Source organism: Epinephelus fuscoguttatus, linkage group LG2 (assembly GCF_011397635.1).
Source record: "Epinephelus fuscoguttatus linkage group LG2, E.fuscoguttatus.final_Chr_v1".
NCBI classification, from domain to species: Eukaryota; Metazoa; Chordata; class Actinopteri; order Perciformes; family Serranidae; genus Epinephelus; species Epinephelus fuscoguttatus.
This window is the reverse complement of record NC_064753.1, coordinates 27247320-27267703: the sequence shown is the minus strand read 5'-3', so window position 1 is coordinate 27267703 and position 20384 is coordinate 27247320. Positions and strand designations below refer to the sequence as shown.

The window sequence follows — 20384 nt, the reverse complement described above, 5'->3', positions numbered from 1 at the left end:
TTATTGTAATTTGATGAAGCTCTGCAGGGGAGTAACTGCCGTCTACGTGTGTCTCTATCTGTGTAATGATACTACCCACACACAGCCCCACTGCAGGGGCCCATTACCTAACCTAAAGCTAGGATCCCTCACCCTGGCATAAACATGGACATCCTGCACATCAAAGGTTAACAGAGAAAAAAGGGGATTGATAAACACAACATCTGCTAAAAAGAAAAAGGGAGAGAAACACACTTATTTGCAAACAGCACAACAACTCCTCCTGTCTGAACACACAGAAGTAAATTCCCAACCCCCAACCCTTTTAACCTAAATGGCCCTTCCTCTTGCCTTTGCATGTTCGCTGTCCACTGTACTGTAGTCATTAACATATTTGGAGTGCAGCGAGCAGAAAGCTTAATTGTCCCTAATTGCTCAGCTAAATATGTTCTCTAATGATTTGCTTCAGATCTGTGACTGCCTTTTGCGCAATTTCCCGGCCGCTGGCTTCATTATCCCTGCCTCCTTGGAACAAAGCATCTTCACAGGCTGGCCTTTTTTTCCCCCTGCATAACACAGACAGCTAGTATGTGTGCGAGGGAAGTAATGGCTCCCTCTTGGAGGGACACACAATAGAGCCCCTTTGTCAGGGCACAGGAGTTAAAGTGATTGGAAAACCAAATCTCTGCTAAGAAAGAGTGTTAATTGACCACAGCTCACTCTTCCTAATCAGTCCATAATAAATGAGCAGCCGAGGCACTTTGTTTCAGTCGTGCTACTGTTGTTGTAGCTGTGTCTGTTTTGTGGTGTTCTTGTTGTTGTTGCAGCTGCTGCTGTTGCTGGGCTCCTCCTTCTCTGGCCTTAATGCTCGGTCTCAATATGTCTTTGATAGCTAAAAAAAGGGACAGCTCCCATTAACAGGGATCTCGGCTTTCACTGCTGAGGGCAGGAATATTATTGTGGAAATGATATCGACCTAAAATTATATCAATATCAAAAATATATCTGAAAAATAAAGTTTTTTTTATTTAGATGGAGGGACATTCCCCCAGAAATCTTTTTATTTTATCTTTAAATGGGAACACCTCTTCTCTTTTTAGTTACAAAGTGACTCAGCTCTGTCAATGTATAAGTCATACTGAGTGGTGTGCTGTACTATTCTTCCTATCTAAAAATAGTGATGTATATTTGAGTTTAATACTTCTGTTTTTCAATTATGGCTGTATCCCACACAAAAACCCACTTCTATGGGAAGGTAAGTGTAAAAGCAAGAGAGTAACAAATTGTGAACCCACATTTGACAGCTCAGGCATATCAGTGGATCAGATGAATGTGTGTTTATGTGTACAAGAGACAGAGCAGCAGAGGTGGAGAGATCAAGAGAGTAAAAGGAAGACAGGCACATAAAGAGATACTAAGAAAAAGGCCACAGGGGCAGGTTCTGACCTGTATCCGAGGAAGGGCATTTGCGAATGGTGAAGATGGAGCTGAGGTCTTCCTCCTCCTCTGGCAGGCCCTTCTGCAAGCGCTGAAGCTTCCTGAGGCTCTCACTGCGCTGGTGCTTCATGGAGCGCACATGCTGGATCAGGTTGAGCTTGGCCTTGGTCGAGTAGTTGCACAGCACACAATGGTAGTAGCAGGCATCACCCTCCACAGCGTTTTCGTGCTGCTGCAGGTGCTGTGGGAGGGAATGTAGAGAGCAAGAGAGAGGGAGAGACAGAGAGAGATAGAGAAAGGAAGGAACACAGAGAAAGAGAGAGAGAGGGAAAGAAAGAGAAAGAGGTTATTGTAGATGGCAGATAGCTGGCTAGGCACCACCGACTCACTTTCACTCAAACAGTTGGCAAATGAACAAATCAATTCCCAATCACAGCCCTGTTGTTTAACATCCAGACCTCTTCCACTTCAGGACAACTGTTTGGACTGCGCACTTTGTCTGCGTGAGTGTCTGTATCAGTGGGCTAACAGGACAGGAGAGGCCTGGGAGGCACGCAAATCTCAGGGGCCCAAGGGCGGGCAGGAATCACATCAGCCACCCTTCAGAAGCCGTGGGTCTACAGCCTCACAGACGGAAGGGAGCATTGATCCCCTTCACTCAACAGAAGCCTCCCGTCTCTGAAAAGGAAACTCCAAACATCTGCTTGTTTCACGCATGGGATACTAAATATTGATCATGGTGAGTTAAATCCTCGCTCTCTCATAGAGAAAGAGAGGCAAAGTCAGCCGGTGGTGAGGCAGGAGGGGGATTTAGCACACTCTGAGAGAAACTGGAACATTCCACAACAGGAGGACAACCTTCAGAGGACGAGAAATCAGCACCGGTATTGACCTGTCAACCCCAGCACATCCTCCAAGACTCAACAGCAGGCCTAGTCCAGCCGTCAGCCCACCCTCCGCAGCATCACCACATGCCTAACGCCCCGTAGTGACACCATACCACCACAACCTCTTGTCACACCACAGAGCTCCAGTCTAATTACCTCCTGCATGGCTCAATCAATGATGCAAGGCCAACACAATATGGCTGGGCCTGGTGTGAGCAACAGAGTTATTGACCACTATCCTAAAGCATCACACTGATTGTTTCTGCATGTTTACAATAAAAGCCCCAGACTCGGTATGGCCACTTGTGTCACGCCTGTCATGTGCTGCTCCTAATATCAAACTCTGGAGTCTCGCTGCGGATTTCTGCAGCTGCAATCAATGTCAATCACCAAAAGTTTTCCTCTTTTTCCTCTAATCTTCTCGGCGCCCATGTCTCCTGTGAGGCATGCTGAGTGAACAAAATGTGATGGAATATGTTATGTTGTGTTATCTATGTCCAACAAAATATTGTGGATGAACACAGATGCTTTTAATATGTACATGTCAAGGAAACACTATTGGAAAGATTTAATAGTAAATTAATCTGCTATTTCTAACCAGGTGAAATGCACTGATGAATATTTACTTGCAGTGAGAAGACGCTCAAGTCATTAACAATCCTAAAAGCTTGTGATCGGTATTTTCGATCAGGTTTCATCACTAGATCTGCATTTTAAGAATATAAACCTTCCTGTGTTCAAAGGTTCAGAGAACTAAAGCATTCATCAAGAAGACACTGAGCTACCCCCTCCTGCACTGGATGGCCTGTTTGGCTGGCTGCGAAATGTAAAAGCAATGGAAACATTAGACATTTAACCGCATTACATCTAAATCAGGTGTTGACAGGCTGGTGAAAAAAAGTCATAACAATATTATGCTTCCCTAAAATGCTCTTGTCCCTTTCTCCTAATGTTTAATTTTCTGGCAATATTATAATATTGCTATGGGGTTTTCTGAGCTATTGTGTTTCATTCTCTTTGGTTTCATATTTCTCACTTCTACACCTAAAATGTGCATTAAGACACCGCTTCCAGGAAAAGGAATAGGAGTTTTTTTTTTCTCTCCTTTTTGTGAGCCCCACAGCTCAGTGTAATAGAGTTATTAGGTGATTGTAAAAGGCTCTGTGTCTCTGTGTGCTCTCCTTTCTCGCCTCGTTTTAAGCCATCCATGATGTCATGAATAGGTGTTGCTGGATATTGTGGGAGCCCTCCTCCTTTTTCCTCTGTGCACAAATATTGCATCAGAACTAAGGTAGAGAGAAACCTGAGAGACAGATTCAGTTATAGATAACACCAAATCCATCATGCAAACTGCTTTTACTAAGAGCAGATGTCTTGAGCAAATGACTCAAGGCTCCAAAAATCTACAAGAAGACAAGCTGGGGAAAAAAAAAAAAAAATGACAGCACCTGACCGAAACTTCAAAGCTAGTCTCAGGAGGTAGAAAAAAAATCCTGGGAGTTTTATAGTTTCCCATAAAAAGCACAGGGTTTATATAGGAGTGAACCTTAGACCGCCTGCCCCTGAATCGGCCATAATTCACTATAAACCTGACGGGCCAGGAAGATGGCCTCAACAGAGCCAAAATTTGCCTGCCCCATAGCTACAATGTCAAACGGTTACACCTGTAAACCTCCACTTTCACCATCTCTGCACTGGCCGTGACCCAACGCAGTCTGGGGCATTTTAGAGTCAGTGAACGAGGTAAGAGATCAAACCAACGAGTGATCGGTGAGGTGCCCCCTGCTCATTCAGTATTCCGGGGAGAACCGAGGCAAAATGATACCACAGAGCCTAGGAGAACAGCATAGCTTGGCCCATGAGTGCAAAACCCCTCTGATCATCACAAGCACTAACTCTATCTAACATGGATTCCCACTGGATTCCACAGGAATTATCCATAGGATTATAGCTAAGAGCACAAACACAGTATGGACACAGTACACTCGCAGTCCATCACCCTCTGCGGTTCACAAACACACGCATGCATACACACTCTGAATGTAAAACATAATAATGCATGAGACAGGGACTACGTCTGTTTCCTATGAACCTGCAATGAAGCCCCTAGTTGATAAATCACCTCCAACTGGAGTGCAGGAATTTGGCGGCTTAATGAAAAAGTCATGTTGAGCTGGGAGGAGTTGGTCGGCCCAGCTATGAGGTTTCTGAGCGTCCTGTCGAGGCCCCAACAGGAGGGGAGCTGTGGAGCATGATGGGGGAGGGAGCTGGCTGGGTCAGTGGCATGGATTCAATACCACTGAACTGTCTGGGAATTTACAGCAGTCATATAGGAGATTCAGCTGAGCAAGAACAAATGTGTGACCGTCTAGAAGGCAGTGATGTTCTCAATGGCAATTGGGCATGGGAGACATGCTGTGTGCATGTGAATGTACTGTATGTGTGGTCTGATTCAACAGATAAGATCACAAAGATACTTTGATTGTGGGTAAAAATACTTCAGTTATGCTTTAGTTATACTGCAGTGTTCTAAAAGAAAGATGCGATAGTCTGCTACCTTAAAATTTGAGTCTGGTTTGATTATTCTAAAATATACTAAGCTACCTCTGTTGTTTTATGCATTTTACAAAATGTTCTAAAATACAGTGGAATTAAGAGATCACCTTCAATCTGGTTTTTCTGCTGAAAAGCCTGATTTTAAGCTTTGTTTTATACTGTGGTGATTTTCACAGTTAAAAAATGCAATCGTGGTTTTTCAAGCCTCTCTCTTCCATGGAGCACCTTATCTCTTTCTGTGGAGGCTGAAGCAGTGCTCTGTGCTTTTTCAGGTAAAGAGGGACAGGGGCGGTGTGGGCACCACCCCATCCTCTCTCACACAACTCTACAGTGCACCTTGCCCTCTGAGTGGGCAATGCACGCCTGTATCAGTTTCACCACCCACCCAGAGCACTGCATACATCTGCATTTCCATCCACTTAAATGCAAAGTAAAAGTGCACCTTTAACACAAAACAGTGTGGTTGCTGAGAGAGTCCAACTAACACAAGATAGAGGTGGGTATTACTGGAAGGGTGGAAGGGAGACAGAGAGCCGGTAATTCCAAAGAATGGCTCCCAATGGAGCCGTATAATACAGCATGTACACGCAACAAACACGTACAATAATATAGACAAAGAAGACATCAGACATGTACACACACAAACATGCACGCATGCACATACAGACTCTGACACACACAGCCACATACCATTACGATCATACCCTAATTTCCACCATTAAATTTGGCAGTGCTGTTAATACAAAATTAATGCATTAAAACAGATGACTATCTGTGAGCTAAATAGCTATCAATTCTAAGAGAGCTGCCAAATTCCCCTCTGTGAGAGAGCCAGTGAGTATCTGCCTGGATATTGCTTTGTAACTGCCCCCCCCCCCCCCCCAATTCTCGGCACTAAAAGCTGGTGTCTGAGTGTGTGTACGTGTGTGTGTGCCATGGGAGGCTTACTCGGGTTAGAAAACTGCAATTCACACCTGATGCCACGCAATGCACTGCAATAGACCAAACCTGTCTCCTCATGTGAATGAGAATATTTTATCCTCAAAAATCACAGAGGTAGGAGTCAGCTTTTCTCTATCACCAGAGAAGAAAATATACAAACTAGCTCTTGGCTTGAGACGTGTTAGAATAAGCCAAGCAGCACCTTTGTTATTCAAACACAATGATGTCATGGCAGTGATCATAACCAGTGAGGTAACTGTATTTCACTCTGAAGAGAGACAATGTAATGTGGCTGTTGGGTTGAAAAACACACCGTGGCCAAAGGGAGAAGCAAACACCCCTATGTGTGTCTCAATTCACTGTTAGACAACTGCGGCCGCAGCGTGCATGTACTGTGTGTATATGTATGTTTCTTATGATCCTGTTGCATCCAAAAGAGAAAAGCTAAAAAGTAGTTGCTGTCTAATTATGAAGGTTATAAATCAGGATTATGTTAAATTTAAAATATATATATTTTAATGATGAGGATTAAGTTTGAGGTTAGGGTCTAGAGAATGAAAATATTTTAGTTTAATGACCTCCTTTCTTCCCAGCTGCAGTGTATTTGTACATGTGCAGAGGTTTGTTGGGGACTTGATTCTCATAAATCTGCACTCTGGGATTCCCCTGGAACGTAAGCAGGTTATTTAGTAAAGCGAAGCGGAGTGACTGGAGTCAGTGAGTGCTCGCAGTTTGGCCTGTGTTTCCCTGTCTGCCAGCAGCACGAACAACAGCTCCAACCACAGAGGCCCCACTGTGTGCCAAGTGCGGTGGCTGCTTTGAATTAGCCACTGCAAGCTGCAACATGCCTAAAAGTTAGGTTGTGGCTTAAGGGGACTGTGTATTCCAGGCTCGAACATCCTACCTACTGCTTCCTGAACCTTATCCCCACCCTTGTCCTTTCTTCTCCTGTACTCGTCCTAATCTCTGCCACCCCTCCACCACATCCTGTCCCTCTGTCTCAAACCCCATAATGTGCTAAGTTGCTTCCTCTGCTGCCTTGCTGTAGAAATGATCCATCACTACCGGTGAGTAAAAACAGGCTGCATATTTGTCTCTGGGAGGGAAGAGAGAAACAAAACGGACCTCTGTGTCGTAGGGGAGACCAGCGAGGTAAAGATGGATCGCTGTAGGTGTCCTTGGAGAGGATGACTTAACATAGGCCGATGAAACAAAGTAGCCGGGGAGGGGTCATACAGACACTTAAAGACAATACAGCTACTGGTGCTCCACACCCACCACTCTCACTTACTTTAACATTAAATAAAGCAATAATTATTGAATTCCATTTGAATGAGTAAGATGCTAGAAAGTAAACAATGGGAACATAATTGCGGAGGGAAGGCAATCAATGCAGGCAGTCATTTGGGCCATGTTGATTGTGTAGGCTGCTGTATGTGCTCAGTGTGTGTGTGGAAGCGTGTGCACATTTGTGTAGCCCTTGCAAATCTAAGGTGAGCTGAGGGGAGTATGTGCTGTGACAAGGAGCTGAGTAATACACTCTCCCATACACACGCTCAAAACAAGAGTTGGGTAATCCCTCCTTCAATAATGACCCTGGGCTCTAAACAATAGCTCTCAATCAGCTGATCAATGTGTCCACATAATTCATGTGCGAGTCACTGTCTTTGAAAGGGGAAGAGGAGGAGGATAAGCAAGCGGGCGGTAGAGAGATCAATGCCTTGTGTGGTGATAACGAGCCTGGGCCTATGCCCACAGGAGCCCCACACTGGCGTCCAGGGTCTCTCTCATTAAGAACATTTGGATAAGCATGGCTATACATACATAATGTGCACTTGTAATCGTAGCCAGATAAACACATTTCCCCCCTTCTTAATGAGCTCGGTCCTGCTTTTGTGACACACAGCGATGACTCCAAAACAGGCAGGAAATGATGTCAATCCACAAATAAGAAAAAAAAAGAGTAAAGCAAATTAACAGCAAGCTGTTGGCCTCCTCTTTCAGTAGCTAATTAACAGCTTAACCTCCTGGTGCTTTTATGAAAGCCATGCTGGGAGGAGCTTGCCAAAATTGCAGTACAATAAGTCTGCCTGCAGGAGGCGAGAGCAGGGTGGAGCCATGGGGGTACCCAAACAACTGTTACAGACACTTGATGACATGTGTACTGGCAAGGTACCATCTGGAAGCTGAATGGGGCAAATCAGGACCTGCCCCGGCCCTTCTCTCCATTACCCAGAGTACTGTGTCAACATCACAACCCTCCATTTTGGACAGCAGTGACAATAATTACTTGTACAGAGCTGGGGAAAAACATTTTTTTTATTTTCATTTTAGCAAAACAGGAGGCGCACAGCAGGCTGAGAGGTTCAGATTTGAGACTGAATAACAGTTAATTGCATCAGTGTTTTACTAACACTTATCATAATAACTCACGACATTAGGGAGGGAAAGAACAGGTTTTCTTTGGTAACAAGTCATTTGGCTGTGATAGAGCTGAGTAGAAAATAGACGATACAAACAGGAAACTCTTTAACACTGTAAAGGCTACAATGACCCTTTACCACAGCACCAACCTACGTCTCTATACTCCACCCCAGTATCTGAGGATTCTTCACAAGCAGACAAGGATGACTGCATCCTGAGGAAACTAGTATTACTCTTAAAACCACTCCCTGTCTTCTGGCTAAGAAATTGGGCCATAAGGCAAGATTTAAATCTGAGTAACAGCCAGCTTGATGAGTCTCCTCGCCTGTTCAGGTATACAGTTTTTTCAGATGCTTCCTGTGAGGTTTGTGTTTGTGATACACATCACAGCAATACCTTGACAGTGGTGGGCAGAGCACTGAAAATCACTATTTAAGTAAAAGTCTAATTACTCCTATAAATATGACTCAAATAAAAGTAAACAAGCACCTTGGTTAATAAATTACTCAAAGTACAATTTACTTTACATGTGGGTTGGTGTATAATAATTTTAAAAAAACACTTGTTTTAATGAGCAGGTCGGCTAATGAAACATATAAGAATAGCCTATACAACTGAGATATGAATAATCTTCCACTGTCTCTCCGTCTTTTCCTCTCTTCTCTCGTTCCTAAACCATAACACGTTGCAAATAATGTTGCATATGAAAAGTTAATGTAACTAACGTTAGCTATAACTTCATTTTCACCTACAGCATGTGCAACTTATTCAATGCAAGGTTCGCCCCAAAAAAGTATCTTTGGACAGGGTCTGGCATGGTACGGCAGACAAGTGTCTTTTTTGATGGGGGCCAGTGACATTTAGTTTTGATTTTAATGTTAACAATGCAGCTATGTTAAATTAAAATCATTTCCTGATGTGTACAACATAGTATTAGGTCTCATAGGCATGTGGAATATGATGCAGATTTGGTGTGTGGTCATGAGTGACTGAAATAACAGGACAAAACAAAATTTTGGATTAGGCCCCGAAAAAGCTAGAACCGGCCCTGCTAACTGGTGTGTCAACTGCACAAGATGCACCTGCCACGTGGAGAGGAGCAGCACATTGCCAAGGACAAAATGTGATGGAGAGATCTCAGTGCAGCCTTCAGTCCCACAGGGGATGAAGAGGAGTCAGTAAGTTGGTGAGTTGTTAACGTTAGTAACACGATGTGTCTCGGAGCTTTGACTCCTCACACTGAACATAACAGAAACGTATGCTCAATCACAGTAAGTGCAAATGTCTGCTGCTGACTCCTTCACTTAAGGTTATCGTTATAATCAAACAGTCTAGCGTTAGCTGACTGGTAATGTTAACATTAATACTAACAAGCTAACCTCTCTGCCGTGGGTTGAATTCCCATGTTGCAGCTGCAGCTATGAGGTCAGTGGCTAACGGTTCTGCAGCTAGTTTAATTTTCATCTCAGTTCATTGTAACATCAGTAGGGTGTTTTTCTTGACTGCTATGCTACTGTGGTTTCAAAAACATCTTAAAAATACATTTTTGAAAAATCCATGATGCTTTAACTTGGGCTAGGCGGGCTTCCAGGTTTGCAGTAGAGGTGCTGCCCGGGTAAACATGCTAATTTTAGCTCCTGTACCAGCGAGATGCAATGACACGCCACCACAAAATACTGTCCTTTTCGGCCCAAAGAGTGCTCATACATTGCTCCAAATTAGTCTGCATTGAGTTTGAAAGAGAAACTAAGTAAAAGATATATATATATATAAAAAAAAGAAGTAACCACTGTAAATTTATATCAGGCCTCCATGCTGCTTTCTACCGTTTACTAAACTGTCTGGCTGGTCTGCGATGTTGAATGTGACACACCAAAACTCCCGCCACACACACGGAAGGGCATGCTCATCTGCTGCAGAGTTTAAAAAACCTGGTTCAGGTGCTAATTTTGGTGGAAAAGGGGTATAGCTGTAACAAAGGTATAAATGGCAAACGCAGTGAAGTAAAGAGAAGATTACTGGCTCAAAAATGTACATGAGTAAAGAGTAGAAGTATAGCTTAAAAAAGGAACATACAAAGTACTTGCTCCTTAAATTTTTTTTACTGTTTTACATTACATGCGATGTGTTACTACCCACCCATGCCTGTTAAGCTATCAATCAAACAGAATCATCTTGTACATCTATAACTTCCATGAGATTTAGAGGAAAATCTCAGGAATGTATGAAAGGCACCACACTGGATGTCTGAACAGAGCTATATAGGGCTTTTAATGGAAGTGTGTGTGCATACCAGATAAGAACAAGATAACTGACTACCTAGATCTGGTCTCAGCTGTACTGTAGGTCACTGGTGTGTTAGTAGGCTAAAGGCAGAGGCAGCCCTGCACCCACACAGCTGACAAGAGTCTCCAACACCTCACTGCCTCTCATTTGTCACTTGCCAGCCTGACAATGGCAGCATGGCCTTGTGGAGTTGCCGCAAATGTAGGCAGCAAAAAGCTTGTTAGATGGAGGCAAAGGATGAAAGAAGAGTTTGGAGAGGGTGGAGGTGAAAGAGCCCTATAAGAGTGCGGGAGACGGTGAGTCGAGGGACAGGAGGGTGCTGGATTAAGATACAGGCAAACACCACTTGTAATGATTAATGCAGTCAGTGAGAATTAAATTCAGAGCAGGAACATTACCCAAACACAATTAGTCCTCGAGAACAAACATCACACTCTGCCGTGAATGCAGATTCATTGCCATATTATTGTGAGGGAGTAGCCATAAGAAGTCAAAAGGACTCCGGAGGTAAAACTTTACATGTCTGACGTGGCCTTCTGGAGAGTCAGTGTTACTAATACGTGTCCCCTTCCCACCTGGCGTGCTACTGTAACCCCCCAAAAAGCCCTTAAAAGTGCCCACAGCAGTAGGGGTGACCCAAAGCCATGGTTACTGAACTGCAGGACTGCCCACGCTCTTGCTTCTAAGCCTATTGTCATTAGCTGATCTCCTGTTCCACCTTTTCGCTGACGTAACGGCAGAGAGGAGACACAGAATACAGTCTCCTCTGGCTTGTATTATCTAGCTTTCACCCCTGGCGTTCTCAGTTTGGTAGTGTAAATATTTCATTACCACATAATTGGTTGCTGCTTCAGGCTACGCAATAAGGCTGTCATAGCTGTAACACTGTATGTTTTCTGAATATCCTGTATCCTTTTTTTTAATGTAAAATTCATAGAAATGTGTTTTGGGGAGAGGGGGTTTGAGATCTCATAAGGGGAAATGTTTAGTTGTTCATGCACTGCCCTCGCACAAGCTTTCTAGAGACACCAGCTAATTAAGAACAGTGATGATGTGCTCAGCCAGTGTCAATATTTAACCCAGTCTTACACTGCTATCTTTATTAGAAGCATTGCGCCGACAAAAGGAGCAACATGGCCTTTGAGAGGTCCTCTTCTTAAAATGAAAATTAATGAGTGGGGTTGAGTGGAGGTGAATATACAGAGTGGATCTATATGTGGGCTTATTTGCATGGAACATGAAGTGCCTTGTTGGAGTGAACCTGCTGTGGAGGGTTCTTCAAGCAATTCATACACCAAACACCCACCAGTTTCACCTGTCAACTCTACAGTAACCCTGACATTGCACTTTTGGTGTTACAAACTAGAGATAAAAAGTTAACATTTTAAATGTAATGAAAAATACTGTTGCTTCCATAATGCGGACTACTTGGAGTGTCAAGGTCTTTGCACCATAAAAAAACCCACTACACACATCCCTCCTGTTCATTCTTCAAAAAGAAGTCTTCAAGCGATTACTATTTTGAAATCTGCAGGTATTAAAATGTAGAAAGACAGAGCTGATGGCTCACCTTATAAGAACCTTTTCTGTTTTGTTTTTTCTTCATAACACCCATTGTAGCCTTTGACCTATGCCCACAGGGAGATAGTGCACTTTTGAAGTATGCTCCCTGTACGGTGCCCCCTCCCTCCCTCCCTCCCACGAGCATAACCAACTCTATCACTAATACACATGTGCCTCGCTAACACAGATTTTTTTACAGGGTCATTCTGTTGGGCTCGCTCATTAGCTAAAGAAAAAGACATAACTCCACATTCCATAAAAAAAAGGAAACAAAAGTGCTCATTGATCAGGGTGATCAATTGAGGATCAATAACCTAAACCCTCATCATTCCCAGTGCAGCATAATTGCAGCTGAGATATAGTTGTCATCACTAAAAATCAAACACAGACCAGACTAATTGGAAGAGGCCTATTGCTTTGCTCATGCTGGCAAAAAGCTTTACAAAGCCCCAGAAAGACTTGTGATGGCCGGTCATTGGAGCTTCCTAAAATAACTGCTCATGCCATTAGCAAGTGTCATCGTGGAGGTCATTGTGCTGGCTGCCCATTTGGGGACATTTAATACAGGGCATAGCAAGCTACCACACAAGAGTGCTTTATATCCCCTCTCATGTAACTTGTGCAAGTAAGTTATAAGATCACATTAAGCCCCACTTTTATTGGACAACTTGTGATTTTAATCTAATGTTTTGGGGGAATGTCCTTATTAGACAATTTGTTGCTGACCTCTGTGTTAAGCAGTGGTCAGAAAAAAAGATGTCATTTTCCACTCCAGTAGTTCAGCACAGTAAAGAGGCTTAGAGAGCTGGTAAAGCAAAGAGGCGTGCCTGATATAATAGATATTTCACAGGCTGGCATTGCAGCCAAGCTGCCCTTACTGGCTACACCATATACACTGCTCAATCGTGCAAAAAATCTCAAACTATACTTCAAAGCCTACCACTTTTCCCCTTCCTGTTTATTGATTAGATAGAGCTCTTGTTCAGTAATTGTGCAGTAAATCAAGCATGGTGAGCACTAATCTCAAACCCGGGAGGAAAGTGTTAAAGGTAAAACCTGCTGAAAAGTGCATAATTACGGTGCTGTGTTCAGCCAGGAGAGAGGATATACTCCTCCCTCTCACATTTCTCACTCACTGCCTGCCTGCGCAACCAGAGGCAGCAGGGAGAGGGGTTGGCAGAAGAGCAACGGGAAGTGTATACAGTTTCTAACCACCTCTCACTCCCTCCCTTACTCTTTCAATCCTTCTCCCTCTCAATGCATTCCCAACCAAAGCGCCGGGGGCGCCATGCTTGTAAAGAAACCACAGCCTTTTGAGTGCCTCTTGTATTTACAAACGGAGGCATGTTGGAATCAAAGGCATTACCACATGACATAGCACATTAAACAGCTGGCAGATTGAGAATTTATAGACTGAATAGATAGTGAGTGGGGTAAACAGGAATTGTGCCATTGTTGGATCAGTTTAGCTAGCTATACTTGGTATGAGAGCCAAACTTACCTAAACCAGGGTACAGTTAGGAGCGAAATGCAGCAGCTCCCTCCTTCCCCTTGCTTTGCCTTTCCTCCTAACACACAGCTCAGGCTATACTCCAGGTGGAGACAGCTATCACTTTCCCATCAACTTCCCGTTCCTCTTGTCTCTCCGCCCCTCTTTTCTCTCCGCTCTCTCACTCCCAGCTGCACAACTTGGTTTCTGTGCCATGTTTGAAGAAATACAAAGCTGTATCTTTTCCCCCATCTTCTAAAGTACTAAAATCTGCAGTTAAGAGATTTTTTTTCCTCTCTCCTCATCCCTCCTTCTCTTATCCTCCTCCCCCAACGCTTTCCCCATGTTGCTATTCTGCCTAATCTCACCTCAGTTTTTATTTCACCCTCATCAGCAGGGACCTAAAAATAAATGATAAATGGAATATGATATTTTAAAGTCTTATCTCTTATCTGTTCTTACAGGGGAATAATAGGGTAGTTAATCCTGCAGATCCTACTCAAATTGATTAATCAGCACATGCGGACAATCAAATAAATGATTAATATTCCCCAGTCCTGTGGTCGGACAGTTACCCCTGAAACCATCAGTAATAATTCAGTAACCCTTCCCAGACCACAGGCTGCAGCTAGTCAGCCTCACTCAGCATCAGCCCTCTGATGTTCAGCAGGACTTTGAACTCCCCGCACAGAAACTCAGACACACCAGGGGTAAGACAATCTGCAGTCTACTCTCTCTCAAACTCTCCTACAATGCCTGCCTACCTGATCAAACTCACATGCAAAATATACAACGGATTTTAGGTAGAACAGCAACATATAAGACAAGGGGTGCTTTGAGACAGCAGCATACCCTCATCCAAATGAGGGAGGCTGTAGAAACAGATGTGTATTCTCCTCCCCAATGACTGTATAGATGTGCAAAATGTACAGTAAAATCTTTCTGAAATTACCAAGAGGAGGGCCAATTATAAAAATTCACCACACGGTCTTACAAAAACCTGCACTTGCATGTTATGTAAGTGCTAGGTACCTGAAAAAAACATAATGCCACCATGTTCCCACAGCTAGAGAACCAGATGTCTCTGGGCACTCACGTGCAGACAGACTGACAGAGAGACAGGCTGTTTAGCAGCAGCTCTCCCAGGCCTCACCACACTGAGCACACCCTGTCCCGCTGGTGGACAAAGGGGGGGAATCTCCATTGAAATAGACCCTCTCTTCTCTCCCATTACCCATGCTGTTCTCCCTCCCACTGAGGTCACACAACAGCTATCGTCAAGGCGCTTCTCTGCATCTGCCAGCTATAACTGTTCTTAATCAGGGAGAGGACCAGTGGCAGAGGAGAGCACCTCTTGCTCCCCCGCATCTGACCCAGGCTGGGACTGAATGGTAGGGGTGATGGGCTGGGGTTGGATGGAAGATGTGTGCGTGTGTATGACTGGTGGGGGGATAAACACTGCTTCTAGGTGTGGAATGTCTGCTCTGCTCCTAACAGCCCTAGAGTGCTATAGCTGTGAATGTCTGTGTCTGTCTCTGTCAGTGTTTGGACACATGAGGCCAGTACTCTGCTCCGACAAACACACACATAGATACAGTGTACACACACTGTTTCAGCCCACCCTGATCCCTCCTCTCTGCCTTACAGGAGGCTTGGCCTTTGTGTTGCGTCTGACCAGCTGGTTGCCTGAATCAGCATGTGCAGCTGTCAACTACTGTGACGAACATGACTCTATACCACTACCAGGACGCGGTGACTCTTCACTGCATTGCTATGTTTTAATATGGCTGTCTGGCATTACTGGAGCCATTTAAAACCCAACCCTAAGAAGCCACTGACCTCGGGGGAGTTTACACAGGCCGAGAGCAGGTTGAGTTTTTGCTATAACACATATTGATGGCCTTTAACTAGTGTTTGAGAGCCTTGGAAGGTTGTGCTGTAAGAACTTGACTCACAACTGGGGGAAGACTGAGCTCTAAAGTGCGAGTGGCCATTCAGTACTCTTGCCAATATGCCTCCTGATATATAGCTTTGTCTTTAATAGGCACGGGCATGGTGTGTAGGGCAGTGTCGTGAAAAAGCCCCAGTTTTATATAAGCGTTACAGTTCACTTTGATCTCTTCTCTTGCTCCACTGTTTATAAATCAGCCACACAAATATTTATGAGCGGAACGAGGAAAATTGCTGGTCTGGTTTGTATCTCTGCCCTCCTTCCCTCCCTCCCTACTACGTTCCCTCCCTCTCCTCATGGCTGATGTGTGGATGAGGCCACCGCAGATGCAGAGCGAGCACATAGGCCCCAGGCCACATCCATCATATCTGTTCTGTCTCTGGTTATTGTGTGGCCCCAGAGAAGGCTGACCTAACCAAAGCAAGTAACAGAAAAGACAGCACAATTAGTATGACTGTATGTATTACTGGTCACTGGTTTAACTTGTATGAAATGATGTATAATAGCCGAGCTATGAGTGTGCTGCATGTACACAATCAACAAAACCATCAATACCAGCCTGTGTGTGGTGTGCATAGACACACGTATGCATTCGTGACCCTGACTAATGCATCACTAGTTCATCAGTAACAACGCTCGATTAATTAATACGGCCATGTTCAATACATATTGGCTCTGCCTCCCTTTTAGCTCACCTATCTTGTTTCTGCCCACAGCACACACAATGGGACAAGCCCGGAGCTTCTGGATCCATACACTTTAATTGCTCCCCCCTGCCCTGACCTCTGATCCAGATCACTCTGATATACAGCATCTCTATTAAATTGGGAAGTAGGTAAATATTCTTCTAATGACCCTCAGTTCTAGCGACACCATTGAAAATGGAGGAGAAAAAAATCAATCTTGTTTTTTTTTTCCTTTTTGCCCTTCACTGACTCTATTAGTTCCCTTTTTATCTGAGGGTTGACTCCAAAAATGTGGAGAGAGACCGAGCAGAATGGAGTGTCTACTCTCATTTTGACAGGGCAATGGACTTTACTGAGATGCATTTCGGTAATGAGGAGATTACAAACCTATGCTCAGAAGGAAATATCTTTTTAACGGCATCTCGACTGTCCTTCAAGTAACACATTGGGTTTACTGAGCCAATATAAAAAAAAAAAAGAAGTCAGACAACCTTTATCTAAACCGAACAGAATGTTGATCCTGCAATCTAGACTCCAGATAATTTAAAAGATAACGCAGTTCAAGCGGGAAAGAGACAAACTCGACCAAATGTTACCCATCACGTAGCGCGGGTGCACACACAGATAGTGGTCTATGCAAGGCTGTGTGCACGTGTATGCGTCTGTGCATGTGTGTAAACAGTACAGTAAAAGCTGATGAACTGTATGCGTGTGTCTGTGGGCAGGGGCGGGCGGGGGTAGAGAGGGGATGGTAGTGGTGGACTGGCTTGTCGATCGATGCAGTGATTGGCAGTTAATGGCTTTTCCTGTTCTGCCTTGGTAACCCTGGCCTGATGGCTGTTGCTTCTGATCAGAGATGGCAGATGGTGTTTGATTTTCGTATATAAACCCCTGACTTTGTGGAGATGGCTTCATCATTTTTAATGATTTAAAAGTTAAGTTGAATACTGGGAATACTCCAGTGCTGGATCTCTCATCTAAAAAGCCCTAACCTCCATTCCAGATGTAAGGACTGATCTCTCTTAACTACATGCGCCGCTCACGGTTAGTATTCCGCTATAAGACACCCAATCCGTCAATGATAAGTTATTAGAATGAAATTCACAACACATATGTTTTTCCTCTACTTTATGCTCGCCTAGTTTTCAGGCTGCTCCATCACAAACTTGCTCCAGATCTAATACGACCACTCAAAGAATAAAAAAATCCCTTAAAATCACAGATAATCCCAAACACCTAAAGACCTATCACCAAATTGTTCTGTCCTTATCACACTACCAGTCGGAGAAACTGAGCTTAGGAAAAGGGAGGAAAAGTTTTACATGTAGGAAAATTGAATGATAAGCTCCATTTGATGTGTAAGGGAAGATGGTGGGAAATCGGAATACAAACAGCAGGTCCTGAAATCTCAGATTTTTCTTCGAGTAATTTCATGTTCTGCGGGGTTTGCCTTTATTTGGCGCCTCACTCAACCAGTTTCAACTGCTTAAGGCTTAAGTCTATGGTTTAAGTCTATTTAATATCCCATAAATCCAGACATTTTGACATTTCATCTCCCTGGAAACTCAAAAGGAGCTGATTGCAAAGAAAAACCTCGGAGATGAAACTATCTGTATTAGAAGGCTGTGCTGTCCCTGTTTAAAAAAAATAAAAAATAAAAAGTCTGATATGGCGGTTTGGATCGCCAAAGCTGTTGTTGTCTCTTCATGTCTGTAAGCCGTCTGTGAAATGATACTTGCTGAGAAACAGGAAGGTGTGGCCAAACATTGGTGAGAACAAAAGCATTTTTGTGTGTGTACGTGATGATGATGATGATGATGATGATGATGATGATGATAATGTTGTGTGTGTGTGTGTGTGACAGATATGTGTGTGTGCGTGCGAGTGAGAAAGAAAGAGAGAGAGATTTAGGTCACACTGGGACTCATAACTGCAAAATTAATACGCCCTCACTCCTGAAACATCAACAAATAATAAAATACTTTGCTTTACAGAACTTATTAAGATGCTCTTTCTCTCCCTCACGCCTCTCAGCATGCAAATTAATACATTGATCATTTGAATAATAATTTGCATTCCAGATCTCACAATTTCATGTTCAAACTTTAACAGCTCCCAGAGTTCTCATTTAAACAGTAGCTGCACAGACAGCCCTTATGGTTCAAATTATTTCAACATGACTATTCCAACCTAACAAGCATAAATTAAGGAAATTCCTATCTAGTGACAGAGAAAGGCCATCTGAAGGAAGGATCCAAGTTTGAATTATTCAGCAGTCCTTAATTTTAGGGCTAGTGTTGATTGAATGTGGTGACATTATTAAAAAAAAAAAAAGAGTTTGTGGTGCTGGCAAGGAAGGCAGTGAGGGATGATAGTATATGATCTGGGAGTGAGCCTGGGAGTTCAGTGGCTGTGGAGACTTCCTCTGCTGTCTGCTCCTCTGAAGAGATCTCAGAGGAAAGAGGCCTCTGTAAATCAACATGAGATTGAAAAGGACTTTATAAAACACAAATGTGTGGAGCTGCTTACACTAAACAAAAGCCTGCACTTCAGTCCCTCACTTTCGCCAGCTCTGGCTAGTAAAAGAAGAGCGTCAGACGGCGTGACCCTGAGGTTCGCCACATAAACGAAGCAGGGTGAGGTGAAGGTGAGCAAGGAACGGAGATGATATGTTGGGGTGGGGCTTTAAGGCATGGTAGTTAAACTCTTTTTCTTCCCCCCCCAGTGCCACTCTGTCTATTCTGGGCATCAGTTTGTCATGCAGGAATGTGAAGGCCATAAAGTATCGGTGCCCTTGAGAAACTGAAGAGCATTCTCGTCCCCAACTCTTAAAGCTGTCTCTCCCTCTTTCACTCACTATCACTTTCCCCAACTCGCTCCCCCTCTCGCTTAAAGTAGAACACAGGTGTAGAAGACGGCACCCGTGGGAAAGATAACATTTGGGAACATTCCTGGGGTTAAAAAAGACGTGCGTTTTTTCTGATATTCCTCATCTGGGGAACTATGTAATTGCCTTAGTTCCATGACTATGCCTTTGTCCCCTTTGTGCCTCCACCCTGCGCTCCCCATCGCTACCTCTTACATCACTACCTAGTAATTTCCATATTACGATTTAAACAAGAGATTCTATTCTCTGCTACCTTTTTTTCATTTTCATCTTTCCATTTTATCCATCTTTTGTATTGAAGAATAACAGGCATGATGAGAAAACAAGGTGCAAAATGATCTGTTCCAGGGCCCCCAATAAAAACCGCATGACACCCTGGGCTGCACCGCTTAATTACAAAAGGATGAAATCTTTTCTTCTACATCTGGAGAAAACATTGTCTGCATAACACTGATAGATTTACAGTTCCCAGTTCTAACCCTGGACTGCAGCACACAGCAATTAGGCAAAACATGGATGGACAACCAGTGCCATGAAGTTTAGAAAGAGAGATGGCTCGGAAAGGCCTCTGACGCCCCACTGTTTCAAATAAAAACTCTACCCAGAAAATTGTCCTCAGGAAACCAGTGGAAGGTTAATCTTTAATCAAGCCTTGAGAGTGGTCAGAGAGGTGAGGCGAACTTTTTGTTGCACAGACTACTTCACAGAGTTCACGTCACATTTTGCACTACATAACCCATCCAAAATAGACTGCTTTGAGAAGAACATGCATGCAGGCATCAGCACCTCTCTGACCCATCACAAACAACAATGAAATCCAGGCGAGAAATTGCTGAAGTTCTGCAATCCAACAGTAATCGATGCACCACAAAATGGAAAGACCTTAGGGGCAGATTTGTTAAAACAAAGAAAAACCTAGGTAAAACAAAGGCAGTACATGCTCTGCGCACATAGGAGCTATTTAAATGGCTGCAGTACTGTAAATCAAGCATGGGTTTGAATTCGGCTGCCTTCCAGCAAACTACATAGCCAACAGAAACTAAATGTCCTCACTTACAAATACATGTATATAAAATGACTTAATACTGCGTATATTTTTTTTGTTTAGCTACTCAAACATCATTTAGGACTTACAAGTGGAACATTACAAGGCAAGGGGAATGAAACAACAGCCAGGGGCACGTATCTATCATTCTGTAAAATTTATCTGTCCCATGACTCTACTCTGTAGGCCAAACCCAAACAGAATAGAGGTCCCTGTGTGCTCATCCTGGTACCTAAGACCTCCTCCCCTCTC

General features: G+C 43.7%; 1 protein-coding gene across 5 annotated transcripts in view; it reads right to left on the bottom strand.

Moving 5' to 3' along the window:
* Nucleotides 1-20384, bottom strand: part of zfhx3b (zinc finger homeobox 3b) — a 153948-nt gene that overhangs the window by 60837 nt on the left and 72727 nt on the right. For all 5 annotated transcript variants that reach the window (XM_049593671.1, XM_049593653.1, XM_049593685.1 and 2 more), the window contains exon 5: nucleotides 1426-1657. In XM_049593671.1, the coding sequence (XP_049449628.1) occupies nucleotides 1426-1657 (232 nt within the window). The remainder of the gene's footprint in view (nucleotides 1-1425; nucleotides 1658-20384) is intronic.